General features: G+C 61.7%; 1 protein-coding gene across 2 annotated transcripts in view; it reads left to right on the top strand.

The window, feature by feature from the left end:
- Positions 1 to 24,561, top strand: part of LOC117654090 (amyloid-beta-like protein) — a 119,260-nt gene that overhangs the window by 49,372 nt on the left and 45,327 nt on the right. For both annotated transcript variants that reach the window (XM_034400268.1, XM_034400277.1), the window contains exons 2-3: positions 6,944 to 7,129; positions 23,680 to 23,806. In XM_034400268.1, the coding sequence (XP_034256159.1) occupies positions 6,944 to 7,129; positions 23,680 to 23,806 (313 nt within the window). The remainder of the gene's footprint in view (positions 1 to 6,943; positions 7,130 to 23,679; positions 23,807 to 24,561) is intronic.

Genomic DNA, 24,561 nt, shown 5'->3' on the forward strand with positions numbered 1-24,561 from the left:
TGCGTGGGACGTGGGTCGTCCGACTGTTGTGGCGCTGCAGACTGATTCCGAGAGTTGTTCTCGTCGCTCTGTCACCCTCGCGCCTGTACGGGACGCCCCATGAGTGCGAGAGAGACAGAGCGACGAAAGCGACTCACGGAGTCTGGCTGTGCTGTGCCGACGGCGGCGCCTGCGGATCATGGCGTTGGATTCCGAGACCTGTTCGGCCTCGTCTGCTTGGCTCTGGTCCTTCCTGGAAACCTTGAATCCTGGAAACCGCCACGTTGCCGGTTCGGGCGGTTGTTCGTGTGAAGCTTCCTGGAGCTCTCCTCGTGGCTGGAGCTGCTGGAGCGCGCTGCGGCGCGACGTCGGGGATGATATCCACATTACCTGCATTCCATACCGCGGAACGGAGCCCCCCGCTCTCGAACCCCGCTACAGGCTCGCCCCAGACCCCTGCAGACTGATCCGAGCGTGAGGTCTCTCTCTTGCGTCGCATGAGTGCGAGAGAGAGACCGTCGGCCGAGTGCTTCTCTGACTGGAATATCAGAGGTGGACGACGCGTGGCTGCGCCTCTCTTTGTACGGAAGGAATGCCGCCTTGCTCACTCTCATTCCGGGAACGTGACGTCACGTTGAAACGAACGTGACAAAATGTCACGTTCGTTTGAGCATTGTGTCACGTTCGTTTGAATGTGAACTAACTAGCTCTTTTTTGGCCAATTCACGCCCAAACGAATGTGACACACATTGCTCAAACGAACGTGACACTTTGTCACGTTCGTTTCAACGTGATGTCACGTTCCTGGAATGAGAGTGCTGTCGCGACCCCTGCTTCGGGAACCGTGAACCCGAAACCTTGAACCGGAAACCGCGAACCGAAAAACCGCGGACTGGAAATCAGGAACCGCAAACCGGGAACCGCCAACTGGACTCGGACAACGCGGTGCTGCGCATGTTTCTGGCCCTGCCGATTGAGGTGGGGCGTGTTAAGGGCCTTGTGTCCCGTAGTCCCTCGCTGGCCTGGCTAGCTGGCTTGCTGCCTGGCTGGCTGGCTGGCCTGGACTCAGCCGTCCTCTCGCTGCACAATGTTTCCAGCTGGCCCGTCCCTTTGGACAACAACGGGGCCCGGGAGAGAACGAGAGCAGAGCGAAGCAGAGCGCAGCGCGACTTCCCTTAAAACCGGACTACCGGGAGAAAGGGCTGGCTGGCTGCGGGAAGGGCGAGTCCGAGGCCCGCTTTGCAGTGGCCTGCAGGAAAGCCGCACGAGCCGCGGACCGTATAAAGCGGCGGGGCCTTTTATTCTGGTTCCGGAATCGAAGGGAAGGACCAAGGCCCGAGCTCCAGGGCCCAAGGACGGCTCGGCCTCTTCCACGGCGTCCTCTTCCACCGTCCTTATTTTTCTTGAAATTCCGCTCCGTGTTGTCTTTGAATCGCGGACCGGCGAACCTCGGCACAGTGCTGGCAGCTTTCGTGTACGCCTACACTCTGAAAACCAACTTCTTGTTTTCAGAAAAAAAAATTTGATCCGAACTGTCTTTTTTTGAGTGAAAAAAAAAAAGAAGTGATTGTTTTTTCTTGCAAAGACGCAAAATGGAAATGAAAAGATGAAGAAACCTTTTTTTTTCGGTGTGTAGTGTCTCTCTGCGATGGGGGGGGGGGGGTGTGACAGTGATTACTGGCTTTAATTAATATTTCTCGTAATGGAAAAGCGAGGGGGTAGTGCACCGCCCCCTCCACCCCGCCTGCTTCCTAGGCCTGCTCGCCCTGCTGCCGTGCGCTCCGCTCATCCCTTGCGCGCAATTATGCCCGCTGTGATGATTATTGTTTTGTTTCGAGTTGCCACTTTGGCCCGGGGCGTCGCTTGTGCCACGTGTCTGTTTGCCCTCCCCCCTCCCTTCCCACTCACTTTCCCTTTATCTTTCTCCGTCGTCACCTTGAAATCCCCCTCCCCCTTCCCGTAGCCTCGCTCGTGGCGAAATATGTCTCCGAGGCGTCTTTGGGCCGCGCGCTAATATCTCTCTCTCTCTCTCTCTCTCTCTCTCTCTCTCTCTCTCTCTCTCTCTCTCTCTCTCTCTCTCTCTCTCTCTCTCTCTGTGCCGTGGCGCATCAGCCACGCCTCGGTGTTTCTTCGGGCATTGTTGGAGCCGTGTTGTTTTGCCGCGCTGTTCTGTTCGGGCTGCTCGTCTTTCCAGCGCTTCTCCAGCTTGTCCAGTGCCGGCTGGAGGGTGGCTCCTCGCCCACTTCGGCCATTTCAACCACTTCGCCCACTTCGGCCATTTCAACCACTTCGCCCACTTCGCCCACTTCGCCCACTTCACCCACTTCGCCCGCTTCAGCAACTGCGCTCACTTCGCTCCTTTCGACCACTTTGCAGTGTCCCTAGCGATGCTGCAGCCGCTCCAGCCGCTCCAGCCACTCCAGCGGCCGGATGTTCTTTAGCCGGAGTCGCCCCGTGTTTCAGAGGCGGCGCGCCCCGCCCCGCCCCGTCGTCGTTTGCCGTTATGTGTCCAATAAAAGCGCGCGCTTCGCCGTGCCTGGAGCCTCCAGTGAAGCCTCCAGCGTCGGGCTGGAGCGGCGGTCGGAGGCGCTCGCTCACTCGCCACGCGTGATTTGCTTCTCCAGGACCGGCCAAAGACTTTTCCTTTCCTTTTCCCGGTCGTCATGGAGCCATGGAGCGCGCTTGCAGAGAGGGCCTCCACAAACACACACCTCTTACACACACACACACACACACACATGATTGAGAGTGATTCCCCGCGACTACGTTTCGTTCTCTATATTCCGCGGCAATCCATTTATTGGCTTGTTGTTGTTGTTTTCCGTCCAAGTTGGCTGTCGTGCTGAGAGGGCAGGCCGGGGGCACGCCGAGGGTGCGCGGGTGGGCCGAAGGGGCGGAGGGGCGGGCCCTCGGGATGGTTTCGGTGAGAAGCACGCCGGCCACGCCCCGCCCCCGCCCCGCCCCGCTATGATAGCGCGCCTCCATTCCCTGATTGCCCGCGCCCCTTCCGAATGCTGTCCTCCCCTCTTCACCACTATTTCTCGTTATTCCCGCCCTATGCCCCCCCCCCCACCCTAGTGGCACCTCGCGGCCCTTCCTTTCTCTGTCCATCCACGCCCCCTTGCCCCCCTTCCCCTCTTTTCACACTCTAGCTCACCACACGCACGTGCACTCTGTCGCTCTCTCTCACTGACGCCACCCCCTCACTAACACTTACTTACGCCACACACACACACACACACACACACCGAGGCGCGCGTTAATGAAGACGACACAGGTGACTGCGAGGCGTCTTGGCACCGCACTGCAACACTGCAACCGCCACCCTGTGCACCGAACACAGCGGCGACGTGCAGGGCTCGGCTCGGCGAGTTGAATGGCAGGAGGAAAAGCGCATCAAAGCAGCCGCCTTGCTTCGAAGCAAGTCGGTGCCGCGGTGCGCAGGCCGAGATGGAGCACTATACTCCGACCAGAAAACGAAGAGCCCTGGGTTCTCGCGGTCGAGGGCTACCTGCAATGCTAGCCAAGGCGGCAGATGCCATAAACCGCGAGGACTCAGGGCTCTTCGTTTTCTGGTCAGAGTATAGGACACCCACTGCTTTTCTTGCTGAGCCCGCCTCGTCTGCGTGTGTGTATGTGTGTGTGCCTGTGTCTGTGTGTGTGGAAGAGAGACATTGCAGCGCCGCCGCCAGCGCGCCTGTGTGAGTGTCTTTTGCCGAATCGAACTGAACGGCCCAAGGTTTCCTTCCGTGCCTTATTGTGCTTCCGATATGGGTCTTGTTGGGCTGCATCGCGGCGTGCAGGGGCGTGGCGTGGCGGGGTGGTCCCTCCCCAGGGCAGCCTGCAGGCCTTTCCCCACCCTCGGCCCCGCCCTCGCCCCCCGGCCGTGCCGCCGTGCCGCCGTGCCAGCACCCCGACCCGAACAGACTCCTCGCGCGCCGTTGACTCTTGGTAAGTGAGTTTCCATCCCGACCACTGTGCCCGGCGCTCGGCCCCGTCTAGCGCGATTCACTGTGGCAGTTTTTGTCTCCCGCAGCCAGCACGGCGTCTCACTCCCTCTTTCTTTCCCTCCCCCATTCTTCCTTGTCGGCTCCCTTTTTTGAGCGCTTCTCTCGCTCGTTTCACGGAACTCCCGGAGTTCGGCTGTGCTCGTGGCGGTCCGAAATGGCGTCCGCGTATCGGGTTCGCGGAACCCCGCGGAACCCCTCCCGGTCGTGTTTTCGCACCGGGTGTACACCGGGTTCGCACCGGGGTTGAACGCGCCTCGGTGACGAGGGCGCGAGCTCGGAGCCGTGCCGCGGGACGACTTGAAACCAGAAACCGGCAGACAGCGGCCACCCCCTGGCGGCCCCGCCCCGCCCCGCCCCGCCCCGCCCCGCCCCACCCTACCTGGCCGCCCTGCCGGTGTTGAATCTGTGTCGGCGAGGCCCAGTTGTTGCAGCCAATTACGGCGGGAAGAGAATGCCAGGTTGCGCGGCCTGCGGGACGCTTCCTGGAGTGGAGCTGCAGTTCAGCGGGTCCCCGCCCCGCCCCGCCCCGCCTCGCCCCAACCCGCCCCGCCCCGCCCCACTCAGCCCCGCCCCACCCCGCCCCGCCCCACCCCCCCCGCCCCGCCCCGCCCAACCCCGCCCAACCCCGCCCCGGCCCACCCCACCCCGCCCCGCCGGATCTAGGACAACTCGTCCCCGCTAACTCGTCCCCGGCCTAGGTTGCCCCACGCACATCTCGACCCCGCCCATCTGGTTCCCGGGTTAACTCGCCACCAATCAAATAAGTTCTTTTACATAATTTTATTTACCTGTTTTGAGGGATCAACTCATGGAAACGTTTCTTGAATTTAAACCACCCGGTTGTGGCCGATGGACTGGCAACTCCTAAAATTGCATTTTCTGGGCAACAATGTAACCAAAATTTTAACTTTTCTTGGGGGTTACCAGTCGTTATGAAGGATTTTTGTTCAGAAACTCATTTTAGTAAAAGTTATTTGTTTAGCAGTCGCTTGGGCTGCATCTCGATTTTTTCGTCAAATCTGTGGCTATATTCTTGATCCTTGCCCTACGGGATGACTTCAAATTTTCAGTCCCCACAATCCCCGGCGAAGTTAAATAAATCACAGATAAGGGCAAAAAAGCAGTAAAATCAGAAGGTTTTTTTTCAGCCAATTATTTTAGCGGCTCTTTCTTTTAGGACGTTTTTGCAGCTTATGACAAGTGGCCATGTTAAAAATAAATCAGTCGAAATTGGGAGGGGACGTTGCACGTTAACTAGGAAACTAGAATTGGGCAAGTCGAGGTGCGCGCAAAGATATTTTTTAACTTTTAAAAATTAAAACATTGGGACGAGTTGGCATGACATTTGGGGCGAATCGGGCCTTCGGCCCGGGGCGAGTTAGACTGGGGTCGAGATATACCCGGGACGAGTTAGTGGGGACGAGTTGTCCGTCACCCGCCCCGCCCCACACCGCCCCGCCCCGCCCCCGCCCCGTCCCGCCCAACCCCGCCCAACCCCGGCCCACCCCACCCCGCCCCGCCCCCCCCCCACACCGCCCCGCCCCGCCCCGCCCCGGCCACGTTGGGACGTGCCAGAATAGGAGGCTCATTACGCAAGGGCTCGGTTAGGTAAGGGAAGGGAGACAACGGGGTCGCGGTGACGTAAACGGGTTTGGCTGATAAAACCGGCAGGGGTACAACGGGCCGCCAAACGGGAACACCGGCGGGGTAATCCGCTCGCGTCTTGCACCCCCCCCCCTCCCCCTCCCTGCCATTTCATTTTTCGCCGCTGAGGGAGGAACTCGGAGAGGATCTCTTGGCGTGCTGCGTGGTATGATCGCAAGCATCCCCCCACAGCAGCAGCATCCTCGTGTTCCTCTCTCTCTCTCTCTCTCTCTCTCTCTCTCTCTCTCTCTCTCTCTCTCTCTCTCTCTCTCTCTCTCCGCGCGCGCGGATTTCTGATACACAACACGCGGCCCCTCCTCCCCCTCGTGAAGGTACGGCGGCAGCGCGGAGGAGGGGAGATCTAGTATGCAGGCAATTTCCGGCGAAAAGGGAGCGACCTGCTTCCGGTTTCCGTCCGAGTCGGCCGAGTCGCACTTCGGGACGCGCCGAACTGCCGAACCGAGAGTCGGGGCGAGGCGCCGCACTTCGGGCCGCTCTTGCACCGAGTCGGCCTTAACGGTGTGTCGCCGCGTTTCATAGTGCCTCGTCTTGTTTTGGTTTTGGAGCTTGCCGAGAGCGAGGAGGGCGCTTCGAGTGTCGTGGGAGGCGGCGGTGGCGTGTGGAGGCGGCCCCGCTCTCGTCTGCGCCTGCTTCGGCACTGCTATGTCGGCGATGCCCCTCCCCCCCTCTCCTCCTCCGTTAATTTATTTTCTCGACCGAACTTTGTCGGGCATTATGTCTTCCCGCTTCCCAATTTCCGGCCTTGAACTTATTGAATAAAAAGATGGCAGGGCGTTACGCGCGGTTTTTTCGGCCCTTGCTGTCGATCAGCGAGGCCGTGTGGGCTGGAGGAGAATTTCGGGGCCGAGCCTCCGTACGCGCACGGGCGGCGCACCACAAAACAGCTCACACACAAAAAGTGAAGAGGTTTTGTTTGTTGTTTTCGTTGTTGTTGTCGTGGTCTGCTGGATGGATGTGGTGGCGTGGCAGGCTCCCAGGGCGTCCCGGACGTGCCTTTACTAACTTGGATTTTGACGTGTGCGGCCATCGCGGGTGGCCTGCCGAAGAGAGAGAGAGAGAGAGAGAGAGAGAGAGAGAGAGAGAGAGAGAGAGAGAGAGAGAGAGAGAGAGAGAGAGAGAGAGCAAGAGCAAGAGCGACTCGTAGAGAGCCTGGTGGAGGGCAAGCGGCATACAGTGGAGTGGTATGGGCGAGACCGAATTAGTGTTCCGTCCAATCACGCGTTGCGTTTGTTTTCCGATGTTGTTGTTGCTTCGGTTTGCTGACCCTTGTTGTTGTTTTTGTGCCGCAGGATGCGACGCGCGTCTCGGACACCCTGCCGCCGATCCACTTCGAGCCCCAGGTGGCGTTCCTTTGCAACGAGGGCCAGAGCTTCCACCCGCAGTACATGAGCGACCAGGGCCGCTGGACCACGGACCCGGAGAGCAAGGTGTCGTGCCTCAAGGACAAGGTGGACGTGCTGACCTACTGCAAGAAGGTGAGTGAGTTGGTGTTGATCGTCGTCGACCCTTCATCGGCCAGGCTGCGCGCCTGTCGTCGGCCGGGGTAGGCCGCCCGCTCCCCTCGTCTGTCCGACGGGTGGGCTACCCCGCCCGCTGCAGGGGCTCGGAGGACTCTGGGTCGAAATCCCGGACGGGTTTTGAGCTCCAGAGTTGCTAAATGGGACTCGATCCGAACGTGTGACCCCACCAATGGATTGCTCTCCGAACGAGGAATCCATTGGTGGGGTCTCACGTTCGGTTCGAGTCCTGGTTAGCGATTCTGGAGCTCAAAACGCGTCCAGAGTTTTGGCCGCCTGCACCGGTCTTCTGGCCCACTGTGCGGCGCCGCATTGTCTGGCCAGCGCGGATTGCTGCCCCCTTCCCCCTTCCCCTCCCCCTTTCAATCTCGTGCATCCGCACCGACTTCCAATCCGGAATCCGGAATCCCCTCATTGCGAGTGGAGAGTGAGTGCGTTTGGCGCTGGCCTGGCGGCGTTGCCCGCCAGCGGGTCAGGTCGCCGCCGAAAGGGTTCCCGGTGCCCCGTGCCGCCCCCCGCTACCGAGAAGCAGTCCAAGGTCGCGGTCGCGGCAGGTACTCGTCGTGGAAGGGCGGAGGCGGCGGAGCCCCCCGGCGGTGCCGCGGCGGCCGGGACTGACGCCTGAAATATCTGTCTAGTTTCTGCCAGAGGCAATCTCGCCGTCTTGCCACGCGGATGGGCAGGGGAGTGGAGCCAACTTGTTCCTGCCCCCTCGCCCCCCCCCCCTTTTGCGGTTCCCCCCGCGGTGCAGTGAATTGCCGCTCGCGCCACTCCGTCCGCAGTCTGCCGCGGAGAAAATATATGAATCCCCGTATCGCGGACTGTGGCACGGCACCGCGCAGTGGGCCAGAAGACCGGTGGAAGTGGACAAAACTCCAGACGCGTTTTGAGCTCCAGAGTCGCTAAACGGTACTCGAACCGTACGTGTGACCCCATCAATGGATTGCTCCTCGAACGAGGATAGCTTCGGTGGGGTCACGCGTTCGGTTCGAGTCCTGTTTCGCGACTCTGGAGCTCAAAACGCGTCTAGAGTATTGTCCGCCTCCACCGGTCTTCTGGCCCACTGTGCACCGCTGTATGAAAATGGGGGACGGTTTGGTTTCCGTCTTTTCGTCGCGCCGCGCGGCCGCGACGCTCGACGAGGCAATTGGGGCGGAGTGGCAGAGTGCGCCGCCGCTGCGCAGTGGAGGTCCGCGGCGCGATGATGGACGAGCGAGAGAGACGGCATGATGGGAAGACGGATGAGGGAGAGAGACGGAACGATGGGAATGAAGGCGGTGATCGACACGTCCCTGCCTCGCCTCGCCGCCGCGTGGATCCTCGCCGCGCTAAGCGGACGGACGGTCCGCCTCGGTCCGTCCCCGGCGAGGGGCTGTGCTTGCATTGTGCCGCCGCCCCGCCCTGATAAAGGAGGCGCTTTGTCGCGGTCTCATGTATTTTATCGCCAATCACTGAGCAAATTTGTTAGAGTGATCGCCGTCGTCGGCGTGTCCCCACAGCGGCGCCGCGCCGTCGCCATCACGCCCCCCCCCCCTCTCTCTCTCTCCCTCTCTTCTTGGCCATACGCGGGGAAAGAACAAAGAAGCAGGGATAAAAATGAAAGTAAAAAAGCGCCAAAAATAACGAAATGAGCTTTTGGGGGAAAATAAAGGCTTTGCACCACGGCGTCGGGCGTGACGGGGCGAGACGGTCGGGGTAAACAAGCAAGGGATCGTCCGGGGCTTCGCCACGCCCCGCCATGCCACGCCCCACCACGCTCCGGCCTTGCGCCTGACTGGGAAATTATTGCCAAGTATGAGCGCCGCCATCTGCGGCAGCGTCAAAATATTCAATTTGCAAGCGTTACGCGGGGCGTGGCGGCGCGTGGCGGCGCGAGCGTGGCCGGAAGCGGAAAATGGCACTCGAGCGTGTTTGGCGCGGAGATTCCTCGCGGCACAGTGGCGCGAGCAAGCGAAGCAAGCCAAGAGCAACGCGGGATTCGTTCAGCCGTGCCGAGTGGAGCTGCGCAGTTAGTGTGCGTGTCTGCCTGCCTGTCCGTGTCTCTATCTGTCCGTTTGTCCGCGCTATATTGCAGGTGTCATGATTACACGCCCCCTCCTCCTGCTCCTGCTCCTCCTCCTGCTCCTCTCCTCCTCCTCTTGCTCCTCCTGCTCCTCCTCCTGCTCCTCCTCCTGCTCCTCCTCCTGCTCCTCCTCCTGCTCCTCCTCCTGCTCCTCCTCCTGCTCCTGCTCCTCCTCCTGCTCCTCTCCTCCTCCTGCTCCTCCTCCTGCTCCTCTCCTCCTCCTGCTCCTCCTCCTGCTCCTCTCCTCCTCCTGCTCCTCCTCCTGCTCCTCCTCCTGCTCCTCCTCCTGCTCCTCCTCCTGCTCCTCCTCCTGCTCCTCCTCCTGCTCCTGCTCCTCCTCCTGCTCCTCCTCCTCTTGCTCCTCCTGCTCCTCCTCCTGCTCCTGCTCCTCCTCCTCCTCCTGCTCCTCTCCTCCTCCTGCTCCTCCTCCTGCTCCTCTCCTCCTCCTGCTCCTCCTCCTGCTCCTCCTCCTGCTCCTCCTCCTGCTCCTCCTCCTGCTCCTCCTCCTGCTCCTCCTCCTGCTCCTCCTCCTGCTCCTGCTCCTCCTCCTGCTCCTCTCCTCCTCCTGCTCCTCCTCCTGCTCCCTCCTCCTCGCTCCTCCTCCTGCCCTCCCTCCTCCTGCTCCTCTCCGCTCCTCCTCCTGCTCCTCCTCCTGCTCCTCCTCCTGCTCCTCCTCCTGCTCCTCCTCCTGCTCCTTCCTCCTCCTGCTCCTCCTCTCTTGCTCTCCTGCTCCTCCTCCTGCTCCTGCTCCTCCTCCTCCTCCTGCTCCTCTCCTCCTCCTGCTCCTCCTCCTGCTCCTCTCCTCCTCCTGCTCCTCCTCCTGCTCCTCCTCCTGCTCCTCCTCCTGCTCCTCCTCCTGCTCCTGCTCCTCCTCCTGCTCCTCTCCTCCTCCTGCTCCTCCTCCTGCTCCTGCTCCTCCTCCTCCTCCTGCTCCTCTCCTCCTCCTGCTCCTCCTCCTGCTCCTCCTCCTGCTCCTCCTCCTGCTCCTGCTCCTCCTCCTCTTGCTCCTCCTGCTCCTCCTCCTGCTCCTGCTCCTCCTCCTCCTCCTGCTCCTCTCCTGCTCCTGCTCCTCCTCCTGCTCCTCCTCCTGCTCCTCCTCCTGCTCCTCCTCCTCCTCCTGCTCCTCCTCCTCCTCCTGCTCCAGCTCCTTGCGATGGCGATGGCGATGAGGTGGCGTGGCTCGGCGATAGCTGGAAGGTGGATGGAGGTGGCTGGACCCGCCACGCCACGCCAGGCCCCGACCGAACCCCATGCCGCCGCGCGTGGAGGCCGCGAACCTGGGCAAGACAAATGGAACAAGTTTTATTTGTCGCCGCTGTAAGTCGCGTTGGCCCGCTTTCTCCTCGGCGCGCGAAGCCGACGACGACGACGCTGCTGCAGAACAAAAACGCGGAGCGAAAAAAAAATGAAAAGAAAGAGTTGGAATCTGGCGGTGCGCGGTGCGCGCGGTGCCCCGGCGGGGGCGGCGGCTTGGCGGCGTCACGTCTTTATCCAGGGACGCCGCAGCTTTCGTTTGTCGTAAAATTGGACGCGGCGGGACGCGGCGCGCGGAGACTGTGGAGCGGAGAGATGTCATAAAATTTATAGCAGTCGTCCCGCGACTTGATAAGACAGAAGAAAAATAATGAAGGGCGCGTCGCTGAGGTTGCCGCCTCGGCCGCCGCGGCCTTTGGCGGCTCTTCTTGCAGGGCGGCGGACGGGTGGCACCCCTAGCGCCGCGCCGCGCCGGGGGGCGTCCCGCAGTCCAAGCGCATTCCAGGCCCGCCCCCCACTGTCGGTATGATGCCGTAACGGACTGACGGACGACGGTCCCTAATGAAACATACCAGACAAGTTTTCAGATTAGTGGACGGGGATCGCCGTCTGGCGGGCGGGTTTACTGGGCCGTCGTCGCGGCCGTGACGCGCGCGCGCGTGTGTGTGTGTGTGGGGGGGGGGGGGGGTGCGCGCGCGTGTGTGTGTGTGTGTGTGTGTGTAGACATGTGTGTAGATGTGTTTGAGGACGTGGGGTATCTACAGGATCGCTTTCATTGAGGTGGGGCGGGTCTCCAGGTCAGCCCTCCATGATTGGTCTCCCTCCACCTGTATCCGTCCCGTCTCCGTCAAGCCGTTGGACTCGGTGCACGCGCTGCTGCGGTGGCTTGACGGCTTCCTCGAGGCTTTGCGGGTCGCGGAGCTCGGATGAATTAATTGGACCTCTGCAAGGAGTGCTCTGTCTCGTTCCGCGGCGGCTCTGCCTGACTCTGTCTCCGCCACGCCGAGCCCCGCCCCGCGGCCCCCAGGTGCGGAGCGGGTAGAAACTTTGGGAATTCTGGCGAAGTGTGGCTGTGGCGCGGGGCGGAGCGGGGCGGGGCGGGGTGCGGCGGGGCGGGGCGGCGTGGGGCGGGGTGGGGCGGGGCGGGGCGGGGTTCCGCAGAGAAGCTGCGGCGCGGGGCCGCGGCCGCGACCGTGATTGGAACTGCGCTACTGCCGCACTCCGCACTCGGCCGCACTGCCGGGGAGCGTTTTAGTGTCTGCGAGGAAGACTGACAGGCTTAGCGTGTGCGCGGCGCGTGGCGGTTCCAGGCAGGCAGTGTCGCCACATACAAAGTTTGTTGAAAATTCCCACGCTGCTATGCACTGGGGTTGAAAGGGGTTCCAAGCTGCGTCTGGGCGGGCCGCTAGTGGGCGCCTTCTCATGAGCAAGACCCAGATATTGCCTGGCTGGAGGTTGGCAATCATGTGGCGACTGAGCGGGAGGGGAGGGGGTCGAGCCCACACGTGCAGCGGGCCTCGTGCCTTGTGCGCCTGACGAGAGGCCGTTGTGGTTCGCCCCGCTCTGCGTCTTATGGGGGGAAACTACAGCGCAGGCCGCGCGCATTCGCCCCACAAGGCCAAGCCGAGGCCAGTTGGGGGCCCAAGGCTGCTGCGTCTTTGTACCAGCGCCACAAGACGCGGCGAGATGGCCCCGGCGAGGGCGCGGCCTTTGACCTGGCCCCGCGGCGAAGGGGGGTGTGGAGGCGAGGAGGCACACTAGGCATGTTTTGTCGCCCCCCCTCCCCCCCGCCGTCCCCCAGGGCGCCCCCAGAGGGGCTGAGGCTCGGCCAAGCTTTGCCGCCGATCCGATCCAGTGCCGACGCGAGATCTGCTCCACTCTGAAAGTCGCCCCGCCTTCGCTCTGCCTTGGCTCTGCGGCCCGATATTCATGAAGGCGGAGTCCCCCGCCTGCCTCACTCGCCTCACTTCCTGGCCCCATCCACTGTTTTTCTTTTCTCCTCGTCCCTCTGCCTCCCTCCCTCCCCGGCGTCGTCGTCGCCTTTGGCCGGCGGTTTGACTCGCAATCATCCATCAAAGCGCCTTTCGCAAATTGACTCCAGCGTCTGTTTCTTTGAGAGCGGCGCGCTATCGCTCCGTCCCGATACTGCGCCACCCATGGCGATACGCCGCGCGGCCCGGCCCGGCCCGGCCCAGCCAGGCCCGGCGCTCAGCCTCCAATTTACATATTTGCGCGCGGAACGAAAACCTCGGCGGGCGGAAAAAGAGGGGGGGGGGGGAAAGGCGTTCTTCATGACGTTGAGCGAGCGTCAAATCTTTCCGCGAATCACGATAGCCTTTAAAAAGTTTGAATGTTTATTATTTCGCTGAAGCGCGCACTGTGTTGTGTTTCGGTTTTTCCTGTTGCTTTTGGAAATTGGCGCGAGTGTGTTGTCGTTTTATTTTTACCCTCACCGGGCGGGTTGTGTGTGTGTGGACTGGCATTCGGTTACCCTGTTGTTTCTGTCGTCCGCCGCCGTGGTGGCGCTGCCACTGTCTGCCGCTCTCGTTCTCTCTCTCTCTCTCTCTCTCTCTCTCTCTCTCTCTCTCTCTCTCTCTCTCTCTCTCTCTCTCTCTCTCTCTCTCTCGCTCGCTCTCTGTCTCGCTCTTGAGAGGGAGACGTCTTCACTCACAGTTCCTTTCCGGGAAAGGGGGAGCAGGCCGCAGGGCGGCAGGGGAAAGGGCTTAAGGGTGGAATAAAAGGTCTCGCGACGCTTCAATGCCTGTGCCCACAGCCGGTCCACGGCCGCCCCCCCCTCCCTCCCTCCCTCTCTCTCTCTCTCTCTCTCTCTCTCTCTCCTCTCTCTCTCTCTCTCTCTCTCTCTCTCTCTCTCCTCGTCAGTAGAAGGGGACAAAAAGTAAAAGAAATAAATAAAAATGGTTTGGTACTTAACGGCGACGAACAAGGAACAAGAAGGCAGCTGTGCTACGATCGCCTCGAGTCGAGTCGGGACCACGTCGCCCTGCAGACTGATTCCGAGAGTCGTTTTCGTCGCTCGCTGTCGTCTCTCTCGCACTCGCGGGGCGTCCCGTTGAGGTGCGAGAGAGACAGAGCGACGAGAGCGACTCTCGGGACCGGCCTGCTGCGGTCGCCATTCCATTCAGCGGCGTGAGAAACGTGCGGCGGCGGCGGCGGCGGTAAAGCCTGCTTTGCTGCCTGTTGTGTTTTGCAGAGCGCGCTGCGGAGGCGAGGCCACACTCCGCCTCCACCCTGCTGGGCCTGCTGGGGTGGTGGCAGGTGCGCTTTCTCTCTCTCTCTTTCTCTCTCTCTCTCTCTCTCTCTCTCTCTCTCTCTCTCTCTCTCTCTCTCTCTCTCTCTCTCTCTCTCTCTCTCTCTGTGTGTGTGTGTGTGTGTGTGTGTGTGTTTGTGTCGGGTTCCCCGTGATCCCTTTTTACATCCCTTTCCCTCCGTCCCCTGCACTGTACTGTCCTTCCCTTTGTTTGTGCCCTCGGCCCCTCGGCCGCAAGAAGGCGCCCACTCGGCCGGCATGGGCCCCCCTCGCCTGTCGCACCGTGCCGTGCCGAGCCGTGCAGTCCAACATCGGCAAGAGCGCAGCCCTCTCCACCTGGCGCTGCCGCGCGCTGCCGGGCCTCTAATCGAGAGCACTTTGTGATCGCTGTGACTGTGATGGCGGGGGAAACGACCACGATGTGACGGCGGTGACGGCGTTGCGGTGGGGTGGGGGTCGTTGAACGAAGCCATGGCGGTGCGGCATGGGGCGGTGCGGTGCGGCGCGGCGGCGCGTTGCGAGGACTGCACTGTTACGTCTGTCGGCCAGCCCCTGCCGGCCTGCCGCCTGGCTGGGTAGGCAGTACCGCCCGACAGCCCGGTCGGCGTGCGGCCTGCCCTGCCGGGGGGTCGGAGCGAACTCAAGTGAAGTGCATCCACAACAGTTAGTGTTGCACGATATGAGCGAACCTGTGTCCTAGTCACTTCGAAGGAAAGTTTTAGTTGATCCTATTGCCTTTTCGCATATGTGTGAAACTGGAAGCTCTCGAAGCTCTGGCTCGGTAGGACCCCGAGGCGGTGAAACGCATGCGGCATTACTTGGCAGAGAAAGTAGTAAGAGGTATGTCACTTCATAATGATATTCCATAGTGGCATAACCCTTACTACTGTGCATGATTTTTTAAACTTTCGGCGCAATATGCGTGCTGTGCTGCCTGTCGCCCCAAGGCCGCGCCGAGGGCCCCGAAGGGTTCCGAAGTCCAAGGGCCCCACCTGCGCCCTTCCTTGCCCTTCCCTTCCCTCCTCCCGGTTTGCCCGGTTTTCATCCGCGGCCCGCGGCCCGTTCTTTTGTTTTGCCCGTATGCCGTTTGAAAGGGCGCGGCAGCGGCTGTGCCGGGCTGTGCCCCCGGCTGGGTCCGCAAGCCAGCCGAAGCCGGGCGAAGGCAGCCGGGCCTCCGGGGCCAATACAACCCCGCATTGGAAAAGCTCGTCCACAGCGCCGCACCTGGCCGGGCCGGGCTCATTCTAACGGCGCGGCCTTTCTTTTCCTCGTCGCTCCACGTGGCGAGTGGCGCGCTGTCGGCCTGCTTGTTTGCGAGGGGGTAAACACTTCACGAAATCGTGTACAGACTACTCGGTATTACGCTGTATTACGGGTGTATTACACGTGTATTACGGCCCTAAAATGCCAAAATTTGGCACATTTGACCCCAAAATGGTATTACGATCACGTGTATTACGCGTAATACACGGTTTTTGTGTACAGGGTATTACGCGAGTGGTTACCCCCTCGCTTGTTTGTCTTGCTGCTGAATTTGCAATTAAAAAGCTGAAGGCCCCCGGCCGCGCGGCAGCGCCAGACAAAAGCGGCAGCCGGTTTGATTCAAGAGTCGAGCAATCAAAGTTTGCGCCAGCGGCAGCGCGGAGGTCGGCCCCCTCTTGGACGCACGGCTGGGCTGCGCCGCGCCCCCTGACCTGGCCGGCTGCTGTGTCACGTGCAAAGTGGTGCCTGGTACCTGGTGCGGGTGGGTCTTACCTCGTGGGGCCGCCCCAGGCCGCCACGGCCCACGGCCGGGCAGGGCAGGGCCAGGTCCCCGGGGGCCCCGCAACATCTCATCCAACATTAACGGCTGCTTCGAACTGGGTCGCGCCGCGCGCCGCCTAGCCGCCCTGCTTAATTCAAGGGCCGTAACGCGTAGCGCCGTAGCGCCCCGCCTGGTTATTGCTTCCTTGTGGCGCCGCGCCGCGCCGGGAGTGGAGTGCAGTGTCGTGGCGCCCCGTGTTCACATCTCACGACGGCCGACGACAAAGTCCTCCACGACAAAGTCCAGGACGACAAAGTCCAGGACGACAAAGTCCTGGACGACAAAGTCCAGACGGCGGCCTCGGCGGCGGCGGCCTCGGCGACGGTGGCCTCGGCGACGGTGGCCTCGGTGACTGACGGCGGCCTCGGCGACGGCCGCCTCGACGTCAAAGCCCTGGACGGCGGCGGTCTTGACGTCAAAGTCCAGGACATGGCGGCCTCAACGATGGCGGCCTCGACGACGTCCCAATAAGGCCGCCGCCGACGCAGACATAGCGCTGGCCCGAGTGGTCGGCTCTCCGCGCAATTTGTGTCCTCGCGTCGGCAATTTGTATGGCGCACCCCTTCTTCCCCCGCCCCGCCCCACCCCGCGCGGCGCGGTCCGTCCAGGAGCACTTAAGGGGACTTGTGGGCGAGGCGCGCGAGGCGGGACAAAAGGGATGGTCGGGGCGAGGTGCGGCGGTGCGGCGACGACGCCGGCCCTAAACAAAACTCATATCAGCCGGGGAAAGAATGAGCTTCATAATCAACTTGGGGCCCCCGCGGCGTCCCGCGGAGAGGGCCGCAATGCCCACTGTAGGCAGCAGCGCCACGCGGCGCCCTCCTCTCTCTAATGAACCGCTTGGCCTAACTGCCGGGCCGTTGCGTGTATGAAAAGCCCCGAGGCTACTTTGCGGGTGCCTCACACACACTCATACACCCCCTCCTTTACACACACGCGCACACACACACACACTCACACACACACACTTTCTCATACACCTCACACGCACACACACAGTCCTCCTCTGTCCCGAGCCAGCCCCACTACCCCCAGTCGTGTCGTCTGCTTCTGCTCGTTGCTAGCCACGGAAAAAAAGAATTTGTTGTGACAACGAAAATGTATGTTGATTTTGGGATAGCTAAAAAAAGTTGTTGGGCGTACTACCAATTTGTTGTCAGAACGAACATTTCGTTCTGACAACGAACTATATCGTCAGGAGTACTAAACACAATAAAAATGAATGTTTGTACTCCTAACGAATAATTTGTCGTGAGAGCAAAGTGTTCGTTCTCACAACAAATTTATAGTACGTCTAACAACTTTTTTTTTGCTATCCCAAAATCAACATACATTTTCGTTGTCACAACAAATTCTTTTTTTACGTGGCCGTGTGTCGCCGCGTATGTCGCAGGAAGGAAAGATAGTCCGTCGTTTTTCCCGCCATATTTTCAATCCTTGGGCGTATAGGAGCCGCACTGTCTGCCCGCCTGTCTGCTAGCGATCCGTCATACCACGCAGTTGGACACGTTAGACACACCGCCCGGGTGTGGCCGGCTTGTAGAAACGGTGGCGGAGCAAGCCAAACCACTGCATCCGCACACGCTCTAAAACGCCGGTTTATCGAACCAAGGTAATACATTACTTTCAACAAGTGGATTTACTTGATTGTTTCAATTCCGCTTGACATTATCTTGAGTGAAAATAGTCCGTTCAAGAAGCGAATCTTTTGTGTGCCTCTTGAATGGCAAGAGGCACGCCGTTTCTGGCGCGGCCGGGCGGCGATCCTCGCCCCAGGAATGTGGAGCTTGTTACGCGTCGGCCGCTCCTACACCCTTTGCCCCTCCGCCGGCCGCGAGACACGCGGCGGGCTTTAAAGTTGGACCGCAGGGCCGCCGGGGCCGCCAGGCCTGCCAGGCCTGCCAAGGGAAACAAGAAGCAATTACAAGACAATTCGCAATTGGCGCGGCCGAGGGTGCCAAGGGTGCCAAGGGTGCCGGGGCCCTGCAGGGCGTGGCGCTGGCCCAAGTATGCGAGGCCCGCTGCCTGATTGTTGTGCTGGGCGGCCTGGGCGGCCTGCCCTACGCGAGTCATCCCTCACCTGTGGGATATGACTGTGACGTGCACGTGGCCGCGTGGTGGGGGCGTGGTGGGGGTGGGGTGGCGCTGGTGGCGCGGCCCCTGGCCATGTTGCCGCCACCCTCTGGGCCTCCCCGCCAGCGCCCCACGCCCCGCGCCCTCGCCGCCCCCGAGCCTGATCAATACAATGGTGACCGCCGGGCCGTGCCGAGCCGGCCTCGGCGTACTACGCTGCTGCCTCCCCCACCGCCGCAGCCCGCCCGCCCCGCCCCGCCACCCTCCCCGTCGCCCTCCGGGACGCGCGCGCGCTCCAGGACTGGAACTCACTGGAATATTGCTCCAGCGCGTGGCGTGGCGCGCGTGGCCGCCTTGCGGCGGGGCCGGGCCGGGGCGCCAGCATGGGGTATTGGAAGCAGTGAAATTTAAATCGGACTTCTTTTTCCAATTACGGTCTCCCTTTTATACCGTTCTTGGCGGCGGTGGTGGTGGCGGTGGTGGTGGTAGTGGTGGTTGCGGTGGTGGAGGCGGGGCGTGGAAGTGGGATGGGGAGGGAGGAGGAAATTCCTCGCACTAGGGATGAGCAGGCCAAGGTGAGCGTGGAAACGAGTTGCCATGTGGAGGACGCCCTTGCTTTGCTGCCAGAGGGATTGTGTGTCAGTGCTTGGGGGCTTTGCTGAGCCTCCCTGTGCATACGCGGAGACGCGGCCCGCTGGGTCGCAACAAGTACACTCGCGCACACACACACACACACACACACACACACACACGCACACAATCACACACACACACACAACACTCTTGCGCCGGGGATGGATATGGCGCGTGTTCTTTTTCTCGTTGACTCGCGCCGTGCCAGCGCTCACACACACACTCACACACGCTCACACGGACGCGGCCGCCCTTTCTGACTTTTTGGAGCTTTAGGAGGGCTGCAGCATGCTGCGAGGGAAATGTCTCAAGGTCATGCTGGCGCTGCGTGCCGGGCGTGCTCCGCGTCGCAGGGGGTGAACCCTTTTGCGGCCCTCGGGGCGCCTTTAGGGCTCGTCGCAGGGCAGCGCAGGGCAGCGCAGGGCAGCGCAGGGCAGCGCAGGGCAGCGCAGCGGCAGCGCGTCGGAGGGCGCGGTGGCACGGCGCCACACTGCCGCAAGGCTGCAGGGCCGGTGAGAGGCTTTCCCTGTTTCGCGATCTTCAATCAGGGCTAATCTGCTCCTTGGGGTCTGTAGTTCCGTCCGAACCCTGAAGGCCTGCCCTGCTCTCTTTCTCTCGCAGTGTAGTTGCCGCTGCTGCACGTAGGTCCGGGCAAAGGCTTTGGCTCCGGCCGCAGACACGCCGCTCCGCCCCGCCTCGCCTCGCCGCAGTTTTTCCCCCGGCCGGCTGTTTGCCGTGTGTACGCGGTGGGTTTTTGTTTCTGCTGCTGCGGGTTGCCGCCGAACAACAACGCGGCTCTGTCTCTCTCGCACCCCCAGCGGTGCTTCGGGGCGCCCTGCGAGTGCGAGAGGGATGGAGTGAGTCTGGCGGTGCCGGCCGCGCTTTGAAGTGGCGTGGTGTGTGCCGTGTTGTGCAGGGCGTGGGGCGGGCAGCCCCCAAACGCCGCTTGATACCTTGACACGTTTCGCTCCGCGCGATGGTGGAAACGACGCCTTGGCCAAGGAAAGCGATGTCGCCTTTCTCGGGCCATATCGCGTATCGAAGGCCGGCAAGGGGATGAAATGTGCCTTGCGGTGCTGGCTTGGCGTGGCGGGGCGCCTTGGGCGGTTCACAGTGGGCCAGAAGACCGATGGAGGCGGACCAACCTCTAGACGCGTTTTGAGCTCCAGAGTCGCTATAGGACTCGAAGCAAACGTGTGACCCCACCAATGGATTGCTCTCCGAACGAGGAGGAAGGAGGAACGTTGTTAAGCGACACTAGAGCTCAAAACGCGTGTCCGCCTCCTCCGGTCTTCTGGCCCACTGTGCGGTTGGGTTGCTGGTGTGTGGCACAAGCGGTACGGGAGAGCCAGGCCGGAGGTATTAGCGGCTGTGTCACGTCCACGACGGCGGCTGTACGGCGGAACGGCGGTACGGCGCCCCAGGCACGGCACATGGCGGTGACGGCCGCCTTGCTGAACGTGAACGCCCGCACCCTCGTCTCAAGCGTCGTGTGTGTCCATCACCCGGAGTACCACCACCACCACCACCACCACCACCACCACCACCACCACCACCACCACCACCACCACCACCATCACCACCACCACCACCACCATCACCATCACCACCACCACCACCACCACTACTCCCACCACTACTACTCCCACCACTACCACCACCACCACCACTACTACTCCCACCACTACCACCACCACCACCCACCAACCACCACACTACTGTCTACTTGGGTCTCGTTATTCACCCGATTTTCCATGTTCATTTTCAACACATTCTCCTATTCTACCTTTTTTTGCGAGGTTTTTGTCCCACGCGTTGATGGTCCGATAATAGCTCCCCCTCCGGCCGGTCTAAAAGCGCGATGCCGGTCCCCGAGTGGTCCCCACAGGTCCCGGCAGGTCCCCGTCGACGAATGGCGTCCATGATGGCGTGCGGCGCGTTGCCGTGTTGCGGCTTAATCTGAGGTCGGCTTGTGAATTGAGGCAGATGGGGCGCCGACCTGGGACCAGCGAGGGGGACCATTGCCGCACTGCCGCGCGCACACACTGAGTTAACATGCAAAACCAATTGTCAGGGGGATATTTTTATTTCGGCTTTTCGTTTTTACTTGTGTTTATTTGCGCGCTGCGCTGCAGGGACGTACAGGGGGCACACTGTAGTGTGTGTGTGAGGGGGGGGGTGTACGTCGCACGATGTGTCGACGCTCATCGCCGTCCCCGACCCGGCCAAACAAACGCGAAAGTGACACCATGGTTGTAATTCTTTTGCAGAGCATAATGCGAGGGTCGAAGAGCAGGCACAGGGCCACCCTAGAGGTTTAATTCGCGCGCCGCGCTCGCTAAAAGCCGTGCCATCACCTTTGCCTTTGGCGGTGCGGCCTCAATTTGGTGACCACGGCGTCGCCGGTCTGCTTGCGGGCGTGGCGGCCCTCTGTGTGTGAGAGTGTGTGTGTGTGAGTGTGTGTGTGTGTGTGTGTGCGTGCGTGTGCGCGCGCCTGCCTTCCCGTGGCGTTCCCGGGCACACATTGTGCATGCCGGGCCGCAAACACGGGCCTGCATGTTGTTGGGCCTATTTGAGCCCCCCTCCCCCCTTTCCCCCTCCTCCTCCCCTTCCACTTTCCCTCCCGCGCTGTGTGTGCGCGTGGGCGTGTGTGTGTGTGTGTGTGTGTGTGTGTGTGTGTGTGTGTGTGTGTGTGTCGTCGCCCACAGGTGCGCCGACTGTAATAATGATGGACCTTTGCAATGACCCCGCGGCCGAATGTCGGCCCTGCCTGATGATTCTGCTCTGCGAAAATGTGATGGCGTCTGGTGGTGTGGTGGTGCCTTGCCCGACGACGTCGACGGACGCCTTTTGTTCCACTTCTCCTTCTCCTTCTCGGGGGGGCCAACTTGAAAGGCAGCCCGGGTGAGGCGTCGCGCGACAGGCGAAGGAACAAGATTGCCCCCCCCCCCTCTCTTTCCTTCGCTTCCCCTCTTCCCTGCGACTACGCAACCTTGACTGAGTTACCCCCTGAAACCTATTAAGTTTGTGGCCGCCCCCCCCCCCCTCTCTCTCTCTCTCTCTCTCTCTCTCTCTCTCTCTCTCTCTCTCTCTCTATCGGCGCGCCTTATTAAGTGGAGAGACTTTGGCGAACAACAAGGAAAGAGGGAAGGGGGAGGGGGATGAAAAGGAAGCTGCCTCGCTCTCTGCCGTCATTACGGCCAATTAGAATTGGCGGTCCTGGGCGATTCCTCGCGGCTTTGGACGGCTTTTGGGTGACGTCTCCGAGACTGGCTGCCTGCCCTGCAAAGAGGAACGCGGCCCCGGTACCTCGCAGTGCCCCGGCACGCGGGCCACTCCGTGTGTCTCGCTCGCACGCACCCTGGACGCGCCGTGAGTGGGAGTGAGAGGGGTCCGGCAGAATCGGCTTTCCTGCCAGTGTGCGAGTGAGTGGCGCGTCTTTCGGCGGGATGGATAGGAGCTTGCGCGGCTGGCAGTGGTGGCGCGGAATATCGAGATTGAGGAGCCGTCTTTCTTTTTTATGGAGATGCGCCCGGTCCGGCTGTTTGCCCTCCTTGAGGCGCGCCTCCACCGCCACCACATTGATTACCGATGCGTGGCGACGCGGCCGGAGCAGCAGACTGATTCCGAGAGTCGTTTTCGTCGCTCTGTCTCTCTCGTCAACCTACACGGGACGCCCGAGTGCGAGGGAGGCGGAGTGACGAAAACGACTCTCGGAATCAGTCTGCAGGCTCCGGGCTCGCCGAGATGGTACCCGTCTGGTAGTTTCGGGGAGGGCCGCCACAGGGTGCCCCCAAGGCCTGGCCGCCGAGGCCGCCGAGACTGCTCCTGATGGCACTGGCCGGGCCCCCGCGGTGCGAGGGGGAGGCGGGGGGAGCGGCCGAACTAGCCGGCGAGGTGCGCCGCTGCTGCACTGGCCGGCCGCCCCTCGGCCGCGTCGGACAACGAGACCGTGTACTGGTTGAGGAGGGTGCGCACCGCGGCACCGCGTCGGGCGACGACCCTCACGAGCCGGTTGGTTGGAAGGGAGCCATTTGCACGTGTCAAATGTCCCGGAAATGAAAAGAAGCAGACGGGGTGCTCGGTGTAGTCGGCGTGCAGGCCGGGGAGGGCGGTGGGGGGCGCGGAGTGGGGTGCCCCCTGTGGCGAGCGTTATCAGTCAATCGAGCATCCGCTGCTGTGTCTGGGCACCCCGCCGCGCCGCGCCCCGCCCCGCCGCGACACTGGTTTTAACTCCACGCGGCTACGACTTTACTGCCGCGGGGCTTGTTGGCCCTGTTGGCGGCGTTGCCCGGCGCCCCGTGTGCACCCGACTGGTCAGGCTGACGGCCGCACTATCTGACGCGGCCGCCAGCTCGGGCTGCCCGGCTCAGCTGGAGTAATCCAGCCCGATCCGGCGGCGGCGGCGTGTAGTAGGCAGCCAGGCTCTCGCTCGGTCCGCGGCTCGGCGCCGCGAAATTTAATTAGATTTCCGCCGCAGTACTCTATCCGAGTGACTCGTGAGGAGCGCGGCCCTTTGAGTGGCGGTGCCGCCGTGCTGCTGCTGCGTGCTGCTGCGTGCTGCTGCCCGGGGTCGTCGGCCCGCCGGACGGCCTCTTCGTCCTCCCCCTCCTCTGCCTCCTCCTCTTCTTCCTCCTCGCCTCCTCTTCTTCCTTCTCTTCGCCTCCTCTTCCTTTTCCTCCTCTTCTTCTCTTCTTCCTCCTCTCCTTCATCTTCTTCTTCTTCTCTTCTTCCTCCTCTCCTTCATCCTCTTTCTTCTCTTCCTTTCCTTTCTCCGCTCACTCCTCTTCCTTTTCCTCCTCTTCTTCTCTTCTTCCTCCTCTCCTTCATCTTCTTCTTCTTCTCTTCTTCCTCCTCTCCTTCATCCTCTTCTTCTCTTCCTTTCCTTTCTCCGCTCACTCCTCTTCCTCTTCCTCTTTCTCTTCCTCCACCTCCACCTCCATGCCTGCTCGGCGACCGGTGTGTTTGTCCCCCGCTCGCGATTTTCTTCCCAACAAATTAAACTGTCCGAGTTGTGTCGAGGTGGGCCCCGCCCTGCCTCGCCTCGCGGGCGGTCCCGGCCTTGGTCCCGGCCCTCTGGCCCTCTTCGCCCCATTCAACTTGTTAATACGAGCTTCCCAATGAACAGGGCCTTTCGCCCTTCCCGCTTTCCTCCTCAGATTAGTTTGGCGGCTCTTTATTTCGCCCTCGGGCCGGGCCGGGCCGCGGGGCGCGCGACCTTTCGGGGATGAACTTTCCCCGGATTGGGTGAAGGTTGTGACATTCACTCATTGGCCGGCTGGCTTGCTGCCCGGCGGCGTGACGGCGCAGCCTGGCGAGCGACCCGTGCGGACGTCCGTTGTGTTTGCTGTTGTTTTTGTTGATGTTCTTCCCGATGTCGATATTGCAACGCCGTTTTCTTGTTGTTTTTGCAGATGTACCCCAAGAGGGACATCACCAACATCGTGGAGGCGTCCCACTCCGTCAAGGTGACCGGCTGGTGCCGCCTGGGCCACAAGAAGTGCAAGCACTCGGCCATGGTGAAGCCCTTCCGGTGCTTAGGTGAGTCATGTTCCGGTCGCTTTCCTTTTTTTCTGCCAGTTGGAGGTCAGTTAGGGGTGAGTGCGCGCCGCAGCAGACTGATTCCGAGAGTCGTTTTCGTCGCTCTGTCTCTGTCGTCAACCTACGCGGGACGCCCCATGAGCGCGAGAGAGACAGAGCGACGAAAACGACTCCCGGAAGCAGTGTGCCTGCAGGTCGCGGCTGTCGGTGCCAAGGCAGCGCGCCTGCGGAGGCGAGGGTAGGCCAGCCCGCCGCGCGCCCGCGTTGCGCGCGCTGCCTATCCCCGCTTGGTCGGGCGCTCCGCGCGCTGCCGCCCGGGCAAGCAAAGCAGCCGGGCAGGCAGCCAGCCAGGCAGCCGGCTGGGCTTGGGGATTACCCACTCGCTCGCCCCGATCCGTCCGAACGAAACAAGCCGAGCGCATGAATTATTGTTTTGTCCCGGTGTGTCGACGGCTTCGACGGGTCGGGCCTTGGGCTCGGACTGGACGCCACTGGGTGGGTAGGACGGAGCGGGCACCGAGTTTGATTGGAAATTTAAGCTCCGCGCCCCGCTTCTGCGTCTCTGTCTCTCTCGCACTCACGGGGCGTCCCGTACACTGAAAATCTATCGGCGTGACTTCGTGCCGCTGTAGGGGCGTGAATGAAGTGTCACGCCATTAAACGGCATGACAGAAAAGTCACGCCAAAAATCGGCGTGACTCAAAAATTCACGCCAATTTTTGGCGTGAATTTCTTGTCATGCCGCTTTTTGGCAT

The sequence above is a fragment of the Thrips palmi genome, unplaced genomic scaffold (assembly GCF_012932325.1).
Source record: "Thrips palmi isolate BJ-2018 unplaced genomic scaffold, TpBJ-2018v1 HiC_scaffold_1, whole genome shotgun sequence".
Lineage (NCBI taxonomy): Eukaryota > Metazoa > Arthropoda > Insecta > Thysanoptera > Thripidae > Thrips > Thrips palmi.